General features: G+C 38.8%; 1 protein-coding gene across 2 annotated transcripts; it reads left to right on the plus strand.

The window, feature by feature from the left end:
- Nucleotides 1-2955: 2955 nt before the first annotated feature.
- On the plus strand, nt 2956-19455 carry DIO2 (iodothyronine deiodinase 2). Of its 2 annotated transcripts, none has more exons than XM_010393641.4 (2): nt 2956-3177; nt 14176-19455. In XM_010393641.4, exons 1-2 carry the CDS (start codon nt 2956-2958, stop codon nt 14791-14793), a joined length of 840 nt encoding a protein of 279 aa, XP_010391943.2. In that variant the 3' UTR covers nt 14794-19455. The 2 variants fall into 2 exon arrangements, with proteins under 2 accessions (XP_010391943.2, XP_019139695.1); XM_019284150.1 differs by having other exon boundaries at nt 14176-14748.
- The last annotated feature ends 3247 nt before the right edge of the window (nt 19456-22702 follow it).

Consider the following 22702-nt stretch of genomic DNA (forward strand, 5'->3'; position numbering starts at 1 on the left):
TATTTACTCAAAAGATTTATGATTTTAGGGTTGCATTAGGGAGTTACCATCCATTTCTTGACTGAAGCTCCCAAACACACAATCTGTTGTAGTTTTGTTTAACTCTATACACACAGTCTGCTATATAGGCAAGAAAGGTGACACAGTAAATATGAACTACCATCTCACACCAGTGCTCCATGGGCTTCCTGCTCAGCTCCCAATGCACTTCAAAGCTCTGTAGCTGTCTGGTCTCCAGCTGTCTTACAAACAACCTCTTCACCCATGAAGCATGCTGTGGGTAGGGGCAGTTGTTTCACAGGAACCCAGAATACATTGTGTTCCCAGGGTAAGTTCTTGCCTGACTTTACCTCCAGGGAACAGGAAGCGTTTGAGCTGGACTGTCCTCAGAGCTGTTTGCAAACTGTTCTCAGAAACAATGGCTGATGATTCATCTGGCACTGTCATCAACAATCTCCAGGCCTGCCGTTTAACAGGCCTTCCCAAAATAAAGAAAGGGGACCTTCCCAGACAGAATCATGTATTTTTTAGTGGTGGATCTACAGAAAGGTAACTTAGGCTTAAGAGTGCTTGTAATCAAGTGATTACATATGCTTGCCCGAGGTCAGACAGTAAGCTAGTTTAGCAGCTCTGGGGACCCTTGTTCCTGTCTTGTGCTCACATGACATGAGCACACTGACTCATCCATGTGTGGGGATACATAAATGCCTTCTTATAACGTGTTTTTGCAAGTTTTAGTAATAAAGCCAGATCTGTGAGGTTGCAATCCTTCTATGGCAACAGAACACTGTCATCACCAACATTTGACTTAAAAATAGTTTGAATAAGAAACTCCGTCTTTTTTTTTTGTTTTGTTTATGCTAGTAATGCAGAAGGTCACTGGTTTAATTTGTGCAAACTTTTAGAGTTATTTCTATGAGTAAACATTTGCTGGAAGATATCCTGTCTGGGTGATATCTTTTGCAAATGCCTGAAATTAAGCTACCTAAACAAAGTTTTCTTGTGAGAACAAGACAAGACACGGGATGGCTTTTCTAGAGGTGTACATCCTTGTATAATGACAGGCCAGGTGATATTACAATGTCTGAAAATTAAAGACCCCAGACTAGGTAAGATTGATGGTGTCTACCTTCTGCATTTGCTAGCAGTGAAAGGATAGTGATGACTGATGAAGACTAAGATATATTAATAAAGTAAGCTTGTACTCCTCATCAAGGATGTGAATTGACAGAGGTTAGATATCATGCTGGCATCTCTGGGAATGAAATGTATCCGGTGAGGAGAGCCTACGTAAGAACTTAGTGAACACATCCACTAAAAACCAAAATTATGGATGTCTGCAACAGGAAATGCATGAAATATTTACCTAAGGGATTTAGAATCATGCTAAAAAAAACCCCAAACAAACACATGTACTGTAGCTCCCCAAAAACTCATGTGAAAAGAGGACTAAGTGTTGGACTAAAAATGTGAAACAAAAAGAAGTGCAAATGAACAAAAAACCTTCAATGTGGGGCTGTAGGGGATACTTGCAATTGTTAAAGTACAAATGGCTCTAACAGAGGAAATTTCTGTTTTTTCTGTACAAGATTTAACCAAAAGTTAGTTAACCTTAGTAGACTAGTGGATGTAAGTAGCTATCATAGGGGTATATTAAAGTCCTTCAAGCTCTGCTGATTAACAGCGTTTATGACTGAAGCATATACTTCTTTAGGCAGGGAAATTTAGCTTCAAAAACCCAAATCCATCAAAAACTACTTTTCTTCCTTTCTTATCTCCTACTCTTACATATCAGTAGATGAAGTCAGTGATAGGTGTTCACCTACCAAGAAAACAACAAAAGATATTTAAACACTATATATGTACTTCAGGCAGGTGGGAGAAAAATGTACAGAAATGTTCCCTTTCTTGGGGTGCATCCACTCACACACCTTCCTACAAAAGACAAAAGGACAAAGGAAAAAAACAACCATAAGAGAAAACCTATCAACAACAGAAGTCTGTGTTGCTGTGTCACCTTCCATGTCACATGAAAATACTTCTTCCAAAATTTGGAAGCATTTTGTAAGAACATTCAGAAGCATATTGGGTTTTTTCTTTTTCCTTTTCAAAGGAAAGCAAAGTTCCACCCTTGCTCTCCGTGTCTCTTTTTTTTCTCCTCTCTCTTAAGGGAAAAAAAAAAAGTTTTGAGAATTTAATTTTTTCTATTCACTGCAGTCCTGGCCAAAGTAAAGCCCTCTTTTACATTGACGTCAAGATCTTTACTAAGATTAGGGTTTCATTTCTCTATTGCAGCAATTAGCTAGGGAATGTATAAAAGGCTTCAGGGAAGCAAGCTAGGACTCCAGAGGGGAGAGCACTTTGCACCATAGGCAGATAGCAAAGAGAGAGTGCGAGAGGAAGAAGGCAGGAATACAGAGACGCGGAGTAGGAGGGGGGGGGCGGGGGAGGCAGAGAGGGAAAGAGAGGGAGGGAGGCAGGGAGGAAGGAACAGAAAGTTTATGTACATAAACCTTTTTTTAAGAGTATTGTTGCACCTGGGAGCTAGCTTTACTGACACAGAAATGAGAGGTCTGTTCAGTGCTTAAATAGCTGGGAAACAATGGGATAGTGCAGGAAAGTTAACAATTAACAGTCTCAGCTTAAATTTTGTAACTGCAGGGAACTGGAAACACAGCTGCCTCTCTCTTCAGCAAAATCAGGTCTCCTGGTTAAGAGAATTTTTGTTAACATCTAAATATCTGAAAAATAAGCAGCTTGCAGTTGAATGAGTATCGTGCAGTTATGATTTTAACCAGCCTGCTCATACTTAACTATCTCTGCTTATTTTAAAGACAGCAGCTGTGAAAGGGGTAATGAGGCTTTTGAAATGCCTTTTACTTTACTCTTTTAAATGAGGGTACAGAGCAATAAAGAGAGCTGAAGGTATCCGGCTGAGGAGAAGCAGCAAGGAAGATGGGTCTGCTAAGTGTGGATTTGTTGATCACGCTTCAGATCTTGCCGGTCTTTTTCTCCAATTGCCTCTTTCTTGCGCTCTATGACTCTGTGATTCTCCTGAAGCACATGGTTCTGTTTCTGAGCCGCTCTAAGTCTGGGCGCGGTGAGTGGCGGAGGATGCTGACCTCGGAGGGGCTGCGCTGCGTCTGGAACAGCTTCCTCCTGGACGCCTACAAGCAGGTGAGTACGCGGGGATGGGGACGGTGGGGTTGGGGTGGGTGAGCTGGGATGAGCATCCCGCTCGTCAGCGGGGAAGGCAAGGGAATGACTGTGGTGCAGACTATCTCCTATCTGATGTTAAATTTGATGGGAGAAGTATAAGCTGAAAGGAGCGGTACTTCTGAGTCGGGGTTAAGAATTCACGAAATTCTGGAGCTGCTGACTCCCTGCTAACCCTCTGTGCAGCCTTGGCCACGTCACTTAGTTTAGGTGTGCCTCAGTTTCCCCAACAGCATGAATAATAATCTTCATGTTTTTAAAGTATTTCAAGATCTTCGTGTAAGAGTGATTGTAAAATACTCTAGATGTTTTCGCAGTTGTAGTTTATTATGTGAGGTCCTCAGATATTATAAAAAGACTGCATCTTCAGACAGAGCTCTGCATAGAGGTTAGCTATATAACTAGAGTTGTTTTACCTAGAGTAAAATATAGAAATGAACCATTGTCATTACACTGGCATTTTCTATTACTCATATGTTAACTTTTATATTGGAGGAGACATCCAAGTAATAGTAAAACTGTTCACAAATTGAAATAGTGGCACTTTTCCTTCATGAAAGCAATGACAGAGGGACATGTCAGAGATTAAAAATGAACTTGACTAGCTGTCGGACAGCTGCCTGGTGATTTAAGTTAATAAAGTCAGTAACAGTTATGCAACATATACTTTTCCTTTTAAGATTTCTTACAAACATTACCCGGTGGAACTGCCCAGGTCTCATGAGGTAGCTAGAATTCCCTTTTATAGATTGAAAAGGTGGACCCAAACCCATGAAATTTCTTGCACAGACCACCCAGTTAGTAAGTAGAAGAACTGGATTCAGAGCTCTGTGGCTTTCAAAACAGTGCTTAGTCTGTTAATTTGTTGTCTTATTTAGACCATCTAATTTAACATACTCCATGTGATATCTAAGGGTCCTATCCAAAAGATACTCCACTGAAATATTTGTTTTTGTATTGCCTTCCCCCCAGTTCACTTTCACACCTCTAGAATAGCCTTTGTGTTTGCTCTTATCTAAAAATGTGAAGAGCTGGTGATGTTGGTGTTAGCTGACTTTGTGATATGGAATACCATCTGCTTAGACCGAAACCTAAGCCATGGGGACATTAAGTTTCAGTGTAAGACAAATATAAATAACTTTAGCTTTTGCCAAATGGGTCAACCTCTTATTGCCACCCCAGGAATCATCCAGCTGGCTACCCAAATAAAATAATGCTGAATGAAGCCCACTATTCTAGCCCTTCTAGGCTTTGCTTTTATTCTCTTCATAGACATTAAGTAAGTACATTTTACAGTGGCCTTGTTAAATGGGTCAGTGAACACAATCGTTCCCATTTTAAAGACAAGGTAAGGCAGGACAGTTAACACATGACTTGGTCAAGGCTCCAGTGGAAGTTGGTAGCACGACTGCAACAGTCAAGTTTTGAGGTCTCATATTTGCAATCTATGTGTGGCCTGGGGTGTGGAGAAGTTGTGAAACTGTAAGAAACCTTAAATCCATGAGATATTTTCAATCTCTTTTTGCTTAAATTACACACAATTTTTAAAAATTAAGATATTGCATGCATTTCTATAGCTTCCAAAGTCATGCATTGGCTTTCCTTCAGTATCATTGATGTTAACTGTGGAAGCTACAGGTATGATGACTCTGTGTTATTTTTGGTATTGGCAATGAAACTCATACCTTGAACTTTGGTAATTTTATTCTCTCCCTTATCATGGTCAAATCACCTAGGTTGTTCAGGTCAATCAGGCCATAAGGTTCCTAGAATGAGCTCTGGGCCTCAATGAACTCAGCAGAGAAATTCATATAAAACATAACCAAATTTTATCACCTTGTTCCAAAAAGAGGAAAAAGTCCATTCATGGCAGCTGTCCTTAAGACAAAATGAATTGACCAATGATTCATGGAAAGACTGTTTTACTTAATAGAATTATGGGCCATAAGGACAGCAGATCTTTGGAAACTCTTGTTTGTCACAGAAAGATAGTTAAGTATAGAAATCAAATTATAAAGGGGAAAAAATAAACTGAGAAGCAATATTGGAAGAAGTCTTATCACCCCCACAACAGATGAGAATCTTCTGCTGCTTCTGCAAGGAAGAAAAAGGAAAAAGTTTCATCTGAAAAGTTGTACTAGTAGAGTTGAAAAAGGTTGAAACATACTGTGCTTTGTAACATATTTAAAAAACATGAGAAATAGTGAAATATATCAAAGAATGTCCCACAAAGCATATTTTTCCTTAACTAGCCCTTTTCTAAATCCTGACTTGAATTACCCAGTTGTGATACCTTAATCTGAGACAATATGTGAGAAATGAAAATATTATGGAATCAGGGCACTATACAGCATGGCAAAATGTAGCCGATACCATAACCGTGATTGCTTGTTGCTCCAATTTGCCAGCTAAAGCCAGGTATTAGCAAATTACTTAAAAAGGTACTCAAACTCATTCTACTGAGTAGTATTTATAAGAAAAATCACCATTTTTCATGTAGACTAGCAGAATTGCAGATGTCTGAGATAACCAAAGCTAGACTGCCAGTTAGCAGAAGACTGGCTCAAAGAACTAACTGTGCTTGGTTTTACTATGTTTTGTGTCACTCACACAGAATCTTCCTGAGTACATTTCATAATATTTCTCACAAAAGTACTTGATGTAAAATTTCTATTCAAAGAAAAATTTATTGGAAGCTGTTCCAGAAAAACACTGTGAGTAGATACTATATTCAGAACTAAGGTAAATTTGTTACAAGAAAGGATCTTTGCCTTGAAAGCATGCACTGTCCCAGAATTGATTTTTTCTCAAGGAATAGTGTGTACAAGATATGGTCTTGTAATGGTTAGAGTATATTTCAAAACAGCTATTCTGATTTACTTTCTCATTGTCTAGAAAACCTTATTAATATCCAAATTTCAACTTTTTTTTCTGCTTTTTGTTGTTATTAAGTATCATTGCACATGATTTTTTGGTGAGGACAGTTATTTCATAGGCAAGATTACCTAACAACAGTTGAAGATTTTAACATCCTCAGTGGGGAGGCAATGCAAATTTTGTTGTATTGTATGCAGAGAATATTCAGTGTTCTTTCTTATTGGAACATTCTATATGACTGGTTTTCTCCATATTTTAAAATCCTCCTGGAATCAAAATAATTGCTCTTTTATTATGATTTTTAATGTAAATTTTACTAATGAATAATATATTTCTTTTTACTTCCTTAGCTCTGAGTTCAATATATGTCAGACTCGATATTGTCTACACTGCACCAGCTTTGTGATTTATAGACCATTCTCCTATTGTTTTCCAAGAGGCAAGCATGTCTTACATTACAAGCGAGTTTTTAGGACCAAACTAATCATCATAACAGAGATAAACAGAGCTAGTAGTCAAGTTACATTAACTTTCTGTAATTGAAAGAGTGCAAATGTTTTAAATATTATTTTTATATGTGTGTGTGTAGGTATTTACAATTTTATATGTTCGCACGTATAAAGATCTATACATATATACATATTTGTCTCTATATATGTACATACATATATGTATAAAAAGGCAAAAGTACACATATATAAGCATACATAATCTACTTTTCCAGGAGTCAGACTCTCTCATTTCTCTGTGTATGTATACACATATATATGTGTCTATGTACACATATATACAGATGTGAATGCAGCCACAGCTATTGCTGAGAGAGAAAAACCAAGACTTTTTGGGAGGGTGTTAGTGTAACCATGATTTACATAGGCTATTCCTACAAATGCCAGTGAGGTATTTGTTTTAGCTTAAAGCATGTATACTGAATGTATCACACATCTGCAAAAATCCAAAGAAAAAGCTGAAGAAGTTTTGAAAAAAAAAATGCAAAACCTTATTTTTACCTGCTAAGTTCTATGCTTTATTTAGCAGTGAGATGAATCTGTTTTCTATGATTCCAAAGGTGAGAAATTTTTGTCTTAACATGCTTTTAAAATACATTCAAAAATGGTTGCACCCATTAGCGATGCCTCCCTGCTGCTGGGAGCTTTTCCAGTGCCAGGTATGAACTCTGTGTTTCAGCAAGGCAGGGCTATCATTCATGGTCTCAAGTAGAAAGCTTTAATGTTATCCTTGAGGAAATCCTCCCTCTTCACCTCAGTGTAGGGTAGTTAGAGGGAAGACCTTAATGGCCTCTCCCTGCAGCAGCCCAATGCTTAGGAATGCTGTGGTGCACCTATGGTGGCAACATGCACATGTGCACATACACAGAGACGTGCGTAACTGTGCGTCATGGGCCTCAGAGGGATGCTGGTATCTCAAGTGATGGATGGTGATGGGTGTGTGTGTACTTGTACAGCTTTTTACTGTCTTTAGAATGGGCCAGCAGCAAGCTCCAGCATGACAGTCCCAACACAGGGGAATGGCTGGCACAGGATCCCAGGTTCGTGGCGTAGGCCCAGCTCTGGATGTAGCAGCAAGCAGAGTGGTTCAGTAAATACCTAGTGAGATTTTCCTGGGTTTTCAGGCAGGCACAATTAAATTACCTTTGGCTGCTTTTGCCTGCCTGGTAGGTACATGCTCTAAAGTAAATCAGCATGCAAAGCAAAACAGTCCCAAACCTGACATGTTAAATGTGTGCTGCACAACATTATCACAAAGATATATGTGAAAGTAAAATAAAAGCATGATCCTCTACCTGCTCATTGGCTGTCAAGTAACTCTTTGCTTTTTGGGGAAACATTTTAAAGGTTGAAACAGACAGAACCTTCATACTTACTATTTGTATTCATTTTGTCTGGCAAGGTAAGGAAGTATATCTCTCTGCCGTTGACTGTGATAAAGGGAATTTGTGAAAGAAAGTCTGTTGTATAATTTCAGGTTTTAGAACTAGACATCGTGTGGTATTAAAAATATTTTATCTGTTTTACAAAGTTCAGCTTTAGCAGAATTGTTTTCATTGACATTTGCAAATGAAAACAATCTTGAAAGAAGTGAGAAAAACAAAACTGAACCAAACCACAATTAAAACTTCTGCAAACTTTGGAACATAAATTCTACGGTATTTGGCCTTGACATTGCAATTATTATTAAAAAATTGTCATTATTATTAATATATAATCATGTTTGTTATAGCTGTGTCTGAGGACCAACCTAGGCCAGGGACCCACTGTACTAGGCCGTGTCCCAACAAGAGGAGCAGAGAGTCGGTCCCACGGAACTTAAGAGTTCAAACATTCAAAACAGACAAAGGGCAGGAAAAGGAATATGAGGACTTTCATCCCACATGGGGTCTCATCCCACTTCATTTTGCAGATCTAAATTCACTTCTTCCACACCACCTCTTTGCACTGTTCCATTTTCACCCTTATGTGTGAAAAACTGACTAGAAGGAGTGCTCGCCTTGCTGTCAAAGCTTTGACAACAAAAAACCCTGCCTTTTGCTGTGATAGACACAAAAAACTGTGATAGACACAAAAAAATTAGCTAACAGGCACTATTCAGGAAGAGGATTGTACAGTGTTCTTGCGTGCTGGCTCTACCTTTCTGTCAAAACCACCACTGTGTATTCATACAGTGCTAAAGCTGGGTAAAAAAAAAAAGTAAAAAACCATCATCCAAATGAATATCAAATTCCCTTCATGTGCTGAGTAACAAAAACTGATGAAGGCCTCTATCACCTATAGGCAGATCCCAGTGGCCATGGTGTAGTAGGCCATGCTCCCATCTTGAGGGAAGCATAAAGCCCTTAAGAAGCATGCTCCAGGCTCCCCAATCACAGGAACTAAAATTAACTTCAAGAGTGAAAGGCAAAAGGCTCCTTTATGCTTTCCCTGTGCCATGCATACTCATTTGTGGGACTGGCGGCTTTTAAATGGAGAGAGCAGCATTTGACTAGTTATTTTTATCTGGACTGTGCCCTGTTAATTTGTCTCTCACTTCCCTCCGTCAGCTCCACATACCCGATCCCAAATAAAAGGCTCTGGGAAAGCTTGAGTCATTTCTAGTCTCTACTCTCTGATTTCAGTAATTCAAGTTGCCACCTTCCCAAGACAAATGAACAACTTGTGCACCTTTACTCTACTCCAGACAAGGGTGTCCTGTTAATTTTATCAACTGCACAACTCTGGGTCATGTAAATAAAGAAAACAAAAATAATAGTTTGTAGAATTCCCCAACCAGAGCCAAATTATGATTTGGATGAAGGTATACTTAGCTGAATGGGATCAAATCAAAGCAGAGAATTCAAAAAAAAGCTAAAGGCTGCAGGGATTCAGTTCATTACCAGTCGCTGCACTCCAGTCCCAAACACGACACAATATGTCCATATTCAAATGACTAATATCACAAACTGCTATTTGTCTGGCAGCACCTATTTTTTAGGGAGTTGACACAACCTGATGAGTCTTCCAAACTGTATGAAAATCCCTGATGCAGGGAATGAAAGCTGTATTGCAGTGCACAGGATCCCAGGAAGGTTATGCTGAAACTGATAAAAGCAAAACAGGAAAAAAGAAAAGGTAAATGAAGAGGCAATGTTTTGTCCATGGGGCTTTACCTAGTCCTTATGGGAAATATACAACAAAGTTAGCAGTATGTGCTATTTCTAGCCTGCAGTTAATGAATAGGGCTTTCTCTCCTGCTTTTAAGTCTCCTTCATTTTGCAGGCTGTGTGCTAAAGCATCAGCAATCTTGTTCCCTTTTCACTCTGCATGCAGACTGAGAACAGGCTGTCAGACAAACACAAAATTCTCACAAATGATGCAAGTCACTGCTTTGGTGTTGCTGCTTGCCCCTGCTGATGGCTGGGCTGGCTCTCAGATTTGGTTGGCCTACCTTGCGTGTCCCATGCAGGCTGTGTGAGAGGGGATGCCTGCGTGCTGCTTGGTTTCTACCTCATTCAGAAGGCTGGCACTGAATGGCCAAATACTCATGCACAAAAGTACGTGATTATGGAAATGCTGGGTTGCGTGTGAGGGGAATTCTGCTGGTTTGTTTCTCAGAATTTATATTTTGCCTGCCTTTGTGTAAGGTTTCAAAAGCAGTTTGGCTGAATACATGGGTGTTTTTGTTTGTTTTCTCATTGCATTGATTTTCTTTTCCAAGAGCTATTTTTTCTTTCAATAAATAACAACAAAGAAGATGGCCAAGGCCTACAATGCAGATGATCAGCAAGGATGATATTGTCATCCTTGTCAATCGCTTCAGAGTCTGGTGAAATAAACAGTCCCTTGGGAACGTCAGTGCTTCATCAAGACCAATTAGTGGATCTGCCGCTGCTATTTATGTTTAAGCATTAACGACTGGGCAGGGCTGCTTTTTGGAGTGCCTGACACTGGCATGGAACAAGGCACCGACCTAATTACTTCTCTACAAGAGCAGAAAATGCCTCGTGAATGCCTGCTTGGCAAGGATGTCTCATTAAGGGGAAAAAACCCAACACAAGCACTCCTAGAAACAAAAATTGAAATGATAGGTAACCTGCGGCCATGAGACTTCCTTCATGGCTGTGGGAAATGAAGAGAAACTGCTGTAAGGTGATGTATAGCTGTATAGATGGATAAGGGCTTCTTTGTACTTTGTTTCCTATCTCCATCTATTTTTATAGTCCATAAGGAATATGAGAGACAGAATGCAAACTTGTGTTGTTGAAGAACAGAAAATATGTTGCCATCTTTGGTATCAGTGTTAAATAGGACTTGAAGGGCATTCCCATGTTGGTGTCTGCTGGAAGTTATTTTATTAGTCTGTTTCTTCAGGGTTTGCAAACTGGCCTAGGAAATGAAAGGGTTTGGTAGACCTGAGTGAGGAGTTGGTAGTGTGGAGCTTATGATACATAGCTTCTCTTTCTGCTTAAAATGATCAAGAAGCAACCTGTGGTTTCCCAGTTAAAGAGTGGTGGCTAGGTATTTTCAGACATGATAGTTTTGTAAAACAAAACCTGAGGAGTATGTAGAAACAGCTGCTCAGATGTTTCTTTGGTCCTAAGCAGTTCGATTCATTCCTGACTTATAGGTGCTTCTTTTTACCTTTATTTTTCTTCTTCGCTGAAAAGGGAGAGCAAATATCAGAAATTTGAAGTGTGCTGTTTAAATGCAATTAGTGAGATAAATTGCACGTCATTACTTCTTTTCTTTGACTGGATGAGCACACACTCTTAAATACTGAGGTCCATTATTCATCTAGGGAGTGGGTGCAGCACGAATACTTACATGTCAGGCTTTGCCCAAAAGGCACGTTCTGAGCAATATCGCTCTGAAAAAGCATGTATGGTAGTGCAGGAACAGTTAAGCTTTCTAGGTAAAGAGGGATCTAGTGTTTGTTCAGATATGCATGTGCGTGTTTCACGAGATGTACCCTTTTATTGGCAGTCACCAATTTATCACAAATTGCTGAATTGTTTAGTTGGCTTCTGGATTGAATGAAGCCCCCAGGGTGATTATATGGATGCTACATGATCTTGACCTGTATATTTCTTTGTTCAAGTGCAGCCCTTTACCTTATTCACTCCTGCCTTACCTATCTTACGTCACAGAATGGCAGAGAGAAATTTTCAGTAGCTGAACAAAAGACTACCTGCTACCTGCTAAGGTGTAGGTGGCCTTAAGTACTGTAAGATGTTTAATGCTACTTCTTAAATGCAAGAGCCTGAGTCTCTGAGCCTGCCTCTCCAGACAGATAATTTCTTGTCAAAAACTGGGATATAGTTATTTTCTTACTTTGAGTCCAGTGGACAGCATGCTCACACATCAGGTCCTAAACTCAGCTGTTTCAAGCCTCTTGCTTTCAAAGGCGAAGCATGAGTCTTTTTTTAAATGGTTACTAGGGCTCTAACAGATAGCAATGCTGCAGATGCAGCAGGTTTACAGGGATGGGGGCAAAAGGGGCTTTGCTTTCCCAGAGCATCATTGGTTCTCTTGACTGTGCTGCAGCTGCACATCCTCTGCTTCCAGTGGCAGGATCACCCCATGCTTGGCCTGGAGAGATTTGTGGGTCTCTGGCCATTTTTCTTTCTGTGGTTCTCTTCCTTGCTGATCAGTGAGTGAGAATGGCGGCATGGTTGTGTTTCAATTTGCCCTATCGAAAGGAGTCAAAATAATGCTTATAGTCAGGTGCCAACATGCTGTGAGACATTCTCATATAGCTGTGAAGTCTGGAAGCTTTAAGGGCTGTGTCTTACAAACTTTGCTTTGATTAGACTTTTGCTTCTATTGTTATTCTGATGAAATAGTGCAGAGCTATGAATAACTGCAGATTTGTTCAAGGTAGTCAGCTTTCTGAGGGAGAAACGGAGGATCCAGTATCAGCAAGCTACTTGCCTTTGGATCTATGTGCAGCAGCAACTGCATGAGTTCAGTATTCAGCTGTTCACTCAGCTTCTCACTGCATCTGACTCCTATATTGCATCTGATACCCTATAACGCCATGTAAAGCAGAAGTGCACCAGAACTCAGTTATTTATTCAGGTTTTACACAGTTCTCATGTAGTGTTAACTTCTATAGACTTTCATTGCAGCGTGGCTTCAGAAGGAAGTATATAAAATGTAAAAGACTTCAGACTTTGGCTCTGTATGTTTCCTTCAAAGCAACACTTCTGAACATAATCAAATACGGGACTGAGATAGAACAGTCAGGAAAATACAAAAGGATAATTGCATTGTTGTACTAGAGATTGGTGTTAAAGGCAGAGACATAGGAATTGCTGTGGCAGAGCTCATTAAAAATTAATTTTATTATGCAATAATGTTTTGTGGTTCTATAGTAGTTATCAGCTAAGAATCTTGGAGCCCTCTGCAGGCTCCACCTTATTCTGGCATTCCCTCCTGTGAGTTTCTTTTCTTCTGTCTCTTTTTTCTATAGACTTGCAAATAGAAGTGGTCAGGCAAAATGACCTTTCCACCATTGTCTGTTGGGTCTTAGTTAGATCTGAAGTTGGAGCTGAGACAGTTAATTTTCACCTCATCCTACTTCAGCCATCATATAAACTTTCCCCTATTCCTGCTGTTTTTTTTTTCCCCAACCATCTTGTAAAGAAATATTGCAGTAGAGGGAAATGTGTCACTCAATCACTGATGAAATTACTGCAAAGTGGTTAGAAGAAATTTTAGAGAGCACAATCTTGGATGATCCACTCTCAAAACGGTTATATATATTAAGTGGGCATCTGCAGAGATCTCTTGTGTCGGGTACTCTTGAGTATTTTTGTTCTTGGACTGCAGTATGGAAGAGGATATACAAATCTGCAAATCTCTCAACATTGAGGGGCACTGAGGGTGTTGTGAAGATCAGGAATATAATGCAGAATGATTTTTGAGAATTGGAAAAATGGCTTAAACTGTAGGTTGTAGGCTGAAAAGGGACCTAGCTTTATAACACCTTACTAGCTAATCCGAATCAATAGGCTACTGTTTTGCAGACACAGTCATGGTGTCTCATAAAAAGCAAACATCTAGAATATATAAACAGGTGTAGTCTGTGAGCTACTTCATTACATGAAGTAATGGTCTGATTATACTGAAAATTAATAAAAACACTGTTGAATTTTTGAACAGTGAGCTTCAAGGACAATATGAATCAAGTGGAGAGAGCTCATGGAAAAGGCCAGTGGAAAAAAAAAATGTCTCGCAGAGGAAAGTTAGAAGAAATTTGAGGTAGTCTGTCTGAAAGCTAATACAAATCTCCAAATACATAAGGGTGGACAGGACCATTTATGTAGTGGACAGGACAGACCTCTTATCAAATTTTTTAACATGAATGAAGTAGCATACTTGTCAGGCATGCCACATTTTCCTGAACTGTGAGTGCAGCTGGACAAGACAATCATTTTGAAGCTTCTGCTTTTGATGATTTTCTCTGTCCCTATGTGACTTGTTAGGTGTACTCTGAACAGGTGACTATTTTGAAAAAAGTTGTCATAAGGATACCGCACAAGCAAGTCACACTAACTTGCTGTGTTTTAATTTGTTCTGCCAACAGGTCAAACTGGGAGGAGAAGCCCCAAACTCCAGTGTAATCCACATAGCCAAGGGCAGTGATGGCAGCAGTAGCAGCTGGAAGAATGTTGGTGGCAAGTGTGGAACCAAATGCCACCTTCTGGATTTTGCCAACTCCGAGAGGCCACTGGTGGTCAACTTTGGCTCAGCTACTTGACCACCGTTCACAAGCCAGCTGTCAGCCTTCAGCAAGCTGGTGGAGGAGTTCTCTGGTGTGGCTGACTTTCTGTTGGTCTACATTGATGAAGCTCACCCATCAGATGGCTGGGCTGCTCCTGGAATCTCTCCCTCTTCATTTGAAGTTAAGAAACACAGAAGCCAGGAAGAGAGATGCGCAGCTGCTCACCAGCTCCTAGAGCACTTTTCCTTGCCACCTCAGTGCCAAGTGGTGGCTGACTGCATGGACAACAATGCCAATGTGGCCTACGGGGTTTCATTTGAGCGAGTATGCATTGTGCAGAGACAAAAAATCGCCTACCTGGGAGGCAAAGGCCCCTTTTTCTACAACCTTCAAGAGGTTCGGCTTTGGCTGGAACAAAACTTCAGCAAAAGATGAAATCCATTCTCCACAGAAGTTATGTCAACAGATGTGTCCCTTTAAGGTGATGCAAAAGGGAAAAAAAAGAAAACATATGCTAGTGTGAATAAAATCTTTCCAATGATTGCAGGAGAACACATTTGATAACAATGTCAAGTGAATGTTAACTAGGAAAAGAAAATTAAACAAAAATCTAGCTCCACAGAAACATTGTCAAGTGAAAAAATCCCACTCCTGCTCTTGCTATGGGGTAGAAGAGGTGAACAGGCTTCTCCAAAAAGGTGCTGCTGGCAAGCAGGTAGGGTGGTGAGATAAGACCTGTCTCTCAGAAGCTCCAGTCCTGGGATGAGGCAGAGCAAGGGTTTCTGCTTGGAAGGCATTCCATGGAAAGGCAATGCTGTACATTACATCAGAAATGCTTCTTTACACCCCTGTGGCCAATACAAGGAACCTGGGAAGAGCAGGGGGTTTGCAATTACTTTGTATACAGATGCAGTGCAGTGTGGCAATTTTCCTCTCGGTAGAAAATGTATTGTTCAGAGACTGCAGGAACCACATGCAATGCAGCGCACAGGCAGACTGGCTGTTCAGAGCAAGATGAACCTTTGTCTGCTGGTATTTGTACTCTCTGTGGACACCTCTGCACAGCATATTAACTATGTAATGCTACCTACATGTTTGTATCCAGTGTGCAGGCCTGTGCCTGCTGAGAAAGATGCTAAAATCTATGGAGTTGGACCAAAAAGACAAAGGTGATCAAATAAGCCCATTACCATTTGAAAACTGAAATACCTGCACTATTTATAACACAACACTGAGAACCATCTAGAGCATGTATCCTGAGACAAAACTCAGCTGAAGCCAACCAAACCCTTGGTTCTCAGAGCTAACAACACACATTTATCAATATTCTCTGGTTCTCACCTCTGTTTCTTTACCCACCTCCATCTCTTTCTGTCTAGCAATAGGCCTAAAGGTAATTTCACTTTTAGCTTTTAAAAAAAATAACTTATTTCTCTCTGTTTTTTTTTCTTTTTAATGTGAGATAATGACCTTGCAGGTGTATTTTGGGGATGGGGAAACTTATGCACAACTTTACCTCATTGAAATGGAAACCTATCCTGTCATTTACCCTGTTAAATGTAGTCGTGCTGACTTTTGCTATCTTAGATACCCGAAACTAGTTTATAGCTACCTTAATCTGAAAGTTGTTTGCAGACTTAGAAATGATTAGCTGCAGTTCTGCTACCAGATGAGCTGATAAGTCTGTTTCACTCATGTTCTTGAAAACCTTCCCAGAAGAGAAACAGGGAGGACAAATTAATGTGAATAAGTGTAAAAGATGGCAGAACTTTCATATGAATGAGTATGAGGAATTGATTGTTATGTTTAAAGAGATACTGTGAACTTAGAGTATATATTAAGTTTAGGTATTTCTAAAACTAAAATTATTTTATCAAGCCTAATGAAAAGTCATATTTATAATGAGCTAACCTATTAGAGCTGATAAATGAAAACCCATACGGAGATGGGACTATCCAAGTTTTCTCTCATCTTTGGCAGAAACATGAAACAGATAAATAGAAAAAGTGGCAAAAATCACATTAGGTCTTTTAATTTCTCTTCCTGCCCATTGTCAGTAATATGATGTGTTGATACTAACATAGGAAAAAATAGAAAATACATAGGTGCTTTAATTTTCACAATGCCGATTAATATTGTGAACTTCCTCTAGCTTGGCTGTTGGTCAACTTAGCCAGCGTAGGAGGAATTCAGAAATGTGTTTTCAAGCACAGATCTGAAATAGTGGCAGTAACATGGGTAATTTCTCCCATACTCAGGTTCATGCTTTCCATTCTTCTCACATTTTCCTCCATACACTGTTTAATACACACATGCACTTACAGAGTTGGTAATGTGCACTGAAGAAGGGTGTAAAGAGTGTTCCTCAGATCTCCTGGTGAGCCCCACTTCTCAGAAGGCCCGTGTCTGTGTGTGTGTGTGCATTTATATGTGCATCCATATGTAGAGAATACAATTTTATGTATGTGTATATATATGCGTGCACATATAAGTGGTGTTTAAGACCACTAATAATAATTATTCTCTCCTACCTGTTACTGTAAATCATAGCTCAGTGTGGAAGATTGTTACAGATCTTCATGACTAACTGGGATGTATAACTGAATTTTTAAAACCTATTATCATAGAAACAGTAACATAGCCAAACGACATGGTTTATTTAATCCAGTATCCTACCTCTGACTGTATCAGATGCTTCAGGGGAAGGTGCAATAGTTTTTAACTTACAGAATTTTTATTAGCTTCAGCCCTTATTATTTTTCCCTTGTCTAAAGTTATTGTTGATGTCTCATCATCCCTATGAGAGGCTGATTTTGAGGTCTGAGATTTAAATATTTTGTGAGGCTTACTAAAATAAAAAAACCCATCCCATTTAAGATCAAAGAAAACAAAATGAAAACAGATTTTTTTCTTTCATATTTAAATTGGCTGCTCTTCAATGTCATTCTCTTCTCTTGCTGTTATATGCTAAACCACTAAACATAAGTTATCCTAATTTTTCTTCTGTATGTCGGTCATTATATAATCTATATAGAAATTTGCATACCTTTTGTTTGTTTCTTTAGACAAACAATAACTCATATTCTTATACAAGTCCATATTCTTTCCTTGCCTCTGAATCTCTTCTATTTTTGCTACACTGTCCTTTTACTCAGGTGAGTAAAGATGTAGACATTAATCCAATTGAAAATCTGCATTGATATACCCAGCACAGCATCTTTTCCTTATTATATCCTATTCTTCAGTAATCTGAAACTTTTTTAAACCATAGCAACTCCATAGCCTTTGTAAAACTTAAACTAGTAAGTCTTTTCATCTTTTCCTCATTATACACTTGAAGTCTGAACTGTTTATATGGGAAATGCTAGCCAAATGTTTAGCACAGCTGTTGAAACATACCTTTAGCTCAGAGGAAAGAGTCTGAATTAGTAGTTCAGTTTGTTAATATCATTTGCATATTTAAAGTTACAATTATTTTTCAAGTCCATTCTCTCCTTTTTAATTTCCATTATTTTGTCTTATAATTCATAGATGTCTGTTTATCACATAGTATACAGGAGTTATAAAATTGGCTCCTGTAAATGGGAAAAACACATTAATTTTCCACAAATAAAAATACACAATAATTTCTTTTCTTTCTTGGCAACATATATGACTGTCCTGCCTAAAATTTATAGTTATTCCAGCCTCACTGATTATCAAGACAGAAATGCATTTTGCAAAACCTTGGGTTTCCCCAGAAAACTTCTAGTCAGAAAGCAGGGCTTTCTTCAAAGACAAATGGACATAAAGGAAAAAAAAGAGGAAATGGATTTTCTAGGAGGCTGATAGAAACATAAGTTTTTTTGGTTTGGTTTGGTTTGGTTTGGTTTGGTTTTTTTTTTTAGAAAATTTAAAAAAATTATTGAAAATGTTTTAATTAAATGTCATACATTATCCTCAATTGATGGTAAAAGTGGCCATGTATCCGATATCCCAAAATTTTTGCAACAGTTTTTTTGGGACCAGGTAGAAATTTTACTACCTTGCTAGCCTTGTACTTCACAGCTGGTCTAGTGTGCTCTGAGGCTGGATCTGCTTCTGTCTCATTCTCACTGTCAGGGCACTATACTATATTACTTGAGGTGCTCCAGTGTGACATACATGTTGAGCAAAGGCTCACAAAATAGGTGCCTGAAAGTATTCTGGAAGGCTACTGTATATAATAGAGACCCCAATACTGTGTCTCAACATTAGTGTGGGAAACTTCCAGTATTTTTCATTTTGAGCAACGTAAAAAGCTATTCTGGGCTATCATCCTACATTGTTCTGTGCTTAGCATCTGTATTTAGCACTGTATAAAAGGAATGTAAAACATTTTGTGCAGATGAAAAACTATAGAATTTTGCTCTTTCCTTGTGTAGACAATAACATAAATTTAAGGCAGCAGGAAAACATGCCCCATATATTAAAAAGAAGAAAATACATTATGAAATATGTTGTTGAACAACTGTCTGAACACTTTGAAAAACAAAATGCAGTGATTTTTAGGAAGGTGATCTTGGTGGGGAAACCTACAAAGCTTCTCAAAAAGGTATTTGTGCTATGCATCCAGGTGTGTGCAGAGGGAAGTTATGTTTCTGCATGTGTGAAAGTGGCTTTTCTGTGATGTGGAGTATAGATTTAAGAGTTTTTAAGACTTTCATTCAGTACTATAACCAAAGGAGTAAGAGGTGTCAGGTCGGGAATATTGGCCAGTTTTGTACGACTCGACACCATGTCTGTGGGAAATCCATATTCAGTTGGCCCCAATTTGGAGTCCTCAGTGAAGAGAGATTGGGGTGAGACAGAGGGGGCTTGTGTGCTTATGAAGATCGCTAACAAAAGAGTGATCAGCTCAGTTAGTGTTCAGATGCCTTCACACTGGCATTCCTCTGTGCACCTTAGTGTGTCTGCATTGGAAAGAGGCGTCTCTTTGGGTCTGTTGATAAGATCGCCGTGGTGTAGGTGCCTGTGTGTACTGACTATGTGTGTGTCATAGTTTAAGTGTCAAAAATACACTGCAGGAGAGCCAGCAGAATTTTGTTACAATATGGTGCTCCATGAAATGTGCTTTCTAGATTTGTTTTTCTTGTATTATAATAAACGATAAAGGAAAATATACCTCTTCTGTGTTTTATTCTAATACTGGTTGCTAATACACAGTGGAATCTTGACATTTGACCAAGAAAACTTAAAACTATATTTAATACAAAAGATTATGCCACCCTGACTAGATCTTAAGCAATACAAGAAAAGTCCCTTATAAGTGGTGGGACTAATTTACTATCTGACTACTCAAATTTAAGAAAGGTAAAGGGGAGGGAAACAGAGAACTACAAGGACAGTATTTGAGTCTGCACAGAATTGCACTGTTCAAAAGAAAAAAGTGCTTGAAGAAAGCATGCCAAGCTGTATACAGCACGTGAAACCTGGACAAATCGGTTATGAATGCATCAGCTATAAATGCAACTCCCATTTCAATGTACAGGCAAAAGATCAAATTAAATTAAAACCACAGCTGAATAGCAACTACAAGAAAAAAAAATCAAATTAAAAATGTGCAGCAACTTTTTAAACAAACTCACTTTGTGATTTAATTGTAGTTTAGAAATTCCCTCTTCTTTGTCATCCTTTGTTACAATAAGTTTTATAGGACCCTAAATCTAAAAACTGATTGTGAATATAGGTAAGAAGGAAAAAAACAAATCACCAAAAGGAAGACCATATAAAAGGTTACATTCTAGTTTCCCAAACAGAATTGCTCATTACAGTATACTTTACAGGCCTTGAAACAACCAAATAAATAACTCTCTCTAGATTATCTAGTTCATATAACAAAAATAACTCCCAAAAGTACTGAAAGGATAATTTTGAGTTGTGAGAATATTCCTGTAGTCTGCCTGTTAGTGAATACAACCCTTATATCAATTGTTGCTATAAGGAGCTATTCAGTACTTCAGAAGAAATAAAAATACCTTTCTCACTTCTTATTTCACAGCTGTGTAAATCAGGTGAAGGCAGATGCGATGAAATAACAGTTTCATTAGAAAATAGGACCATTAATAAATGACTTGTTAACAAAAAATTAGACTCTGGACACTCCTACATATTTGTGAGAGTGTTTTGGGTTTTTCTGGAATAGGTGATGTCCACAGTAGAAGCAAACGAACAAAAAAAGTAGATTATTTATGGAGCAATATCTCAAGATGATTGACTACTGCTCAAGATCTTGCTTTCTGACAGAGAATTCCTGAGGCATAATAAACCTTTCCCAAATATAGTCTTCATACAAAAGACCTAGATCTTAGTTAAAAATTTTGATTACAGATAAGTCAACTCACTCTATATGCTTGTGTGCTTCTAATGTTCATGTTAGTGAATCAATGAGTTTAAATGTGTCTTAGAGGGCTAATGTGAAATGGAAACACATATTCAAAGTCCTTAAGGATTAAGGATTTGTAAGCCTTGTTATGTGACTTGACTGGAGAAGGAGAATCCAATTTAAGTCATATATATGAAACATATGAATACATCAGAAGTTTTAGTTGTCTCTAAGATAGTTCCTGTTACATAAAATTAAAGAAGTACCAGGCAGGAAAAATGCTCTTTGTAAGTCAGTGTATCCCATATTTTCAATATGTGTATTTTTGTTATTTGTAGAAAAGCTACTGTGGGTTAGGTACTGGTTAGGTGTTCAGGTAATAGGAGGGGAAGTTTTCTTAAAAGCCTTCTCTTCTTTAGGAATTGATCGGGTTTGGATGTCCTTTAACCCTGTTCTTTTTTCCTTATATCCTTCCTGCACCTGATTTCCCATGAACCTGTCATACCATTGGTGATGTTTCCCCCATTTGAGTCTTTGGTTTTGTGGAGTTTACTTAAGGCTACAGAATAGCTGAGGTCTTCATTTCAAGTATGATGTCAGGATGTCAGCTGTCAGAAGTTCAAGTGAGACATCGGGAGAATACAGTATTTTTTTCTGTTTATCTGTGTATTCTCAGTGATCATCATCTGCATGTGGGCTTGTTCTCAAACATATTTTTTTCATGGCAGCCTGCAGAGCTAAAACTGGCTTTCTGGGCAGATTATAACAAAACAAACAAGCTTTCTGCAGACTGGGAGTGAACATACAGGTTTTCATCTCAGCCCTAGCTACCAGAGTTTGTATTTCCCTATGTCTGCCAACCATTTGTAAAAACTCATAACAACGCTCCAGCCTCAAGCAGGGTGAAGGTCTGAGCACAGTGACTCCCATACACTAGACCTGAGCAGATGTCTTATGAGACAAATCTTTCTGAGGTTTTCTCGGAGATTCATGGGAAATTAGACCAGTTCTTCCAAACCAGAAATTGGTGGATTATGCTTGTAAATGAAAAGCACTTGCTTCATGAGAAAAAAAATCTTGTAGCTGATGCTGCTATGGAAGGAGCAGCAGATTATTGCTAGCTGCAGAAATTGTCTCTCGTGATCCTTGCAGGTCTTCACAGATGGGCTGAACAGCAGTGCTAAAACTGTCCACAGTAGTTCACATGAAGACTGAGCACACCTAATGGTAAATAACACAACTTTGTCACTTGTGCTTCTCAAGGCACCTCAAAAACAGAAGTACATCTCTACTATAGACTAATTTGATAAAAGCTAGGCTGGATGCCTGACTGAAAGTGCACATAAACATTAGAGCTATTTTCTCAGGGTATTTCTCTTGCCTGTCGCCACCATCTGTATAACTCAGTATAATGCTGCTTCTCTGTTGTCCAGTACCATAGCAAACAGTCCAGTATCACACCCAGCTCCTCCTGAGCAGATTGTAGTGACATCTTAATTTACACTGTGTGACACTGGTGCTGAGCTGAAGTTCACGTCATCCTGTTTTTTATTGGAATGGTTATTTCTGAGTCAACAGATCAACAAGTTTCCTAGCACTATTTTCAGCAGCAGAAGTATCACAGTAGGTGAGGTAGGGAGAAGAAAAGTCCAACAGACCTTTTTTTATTCCAATAGGACTTACTATTTAATGGTAGTTGCAACAATTTTCTTATTATATGTTTATTATGTATGAAAATCTTCATGAAGCTTCCACTTGTATTTACTTAGATCATCACATTCTAACTTCAGTGGAACTTTCAGTATCTGACATGGAATTTCACAAGACACAAGTATTTTTTTTCAGGTTTCAGGAACTGTAACTGTGACAAAGTCAGGAGATGGTCCTTAAAGTTCATGATGGCTGTTTAGAGTTTCTCCTGCGAGTCGTTGAGGGAAACACAAAAATAATCATTGTCCTGTATCATGATCCCTGTCAATGTGAGGCAAAAGGAAGATTTTCAGGGCACACAGCAGTCCTTTGTGGCTTCCAAAGCCTTCCTTACTG

Source organism: Corvus cornix, chromosome 5 (assembly GCF_000738735.6).
Source record: "Corvus cornix cornix isolate S_Up_H32 chromosome 5, ASM73873v5, whole genome shotgun sequence".
NCBI classification, from domain to species: Eukaryota; Metazoa; Chordata; class Aves; order Passeriformes; family Corvidae; genus Corvus; species Corvus cornix.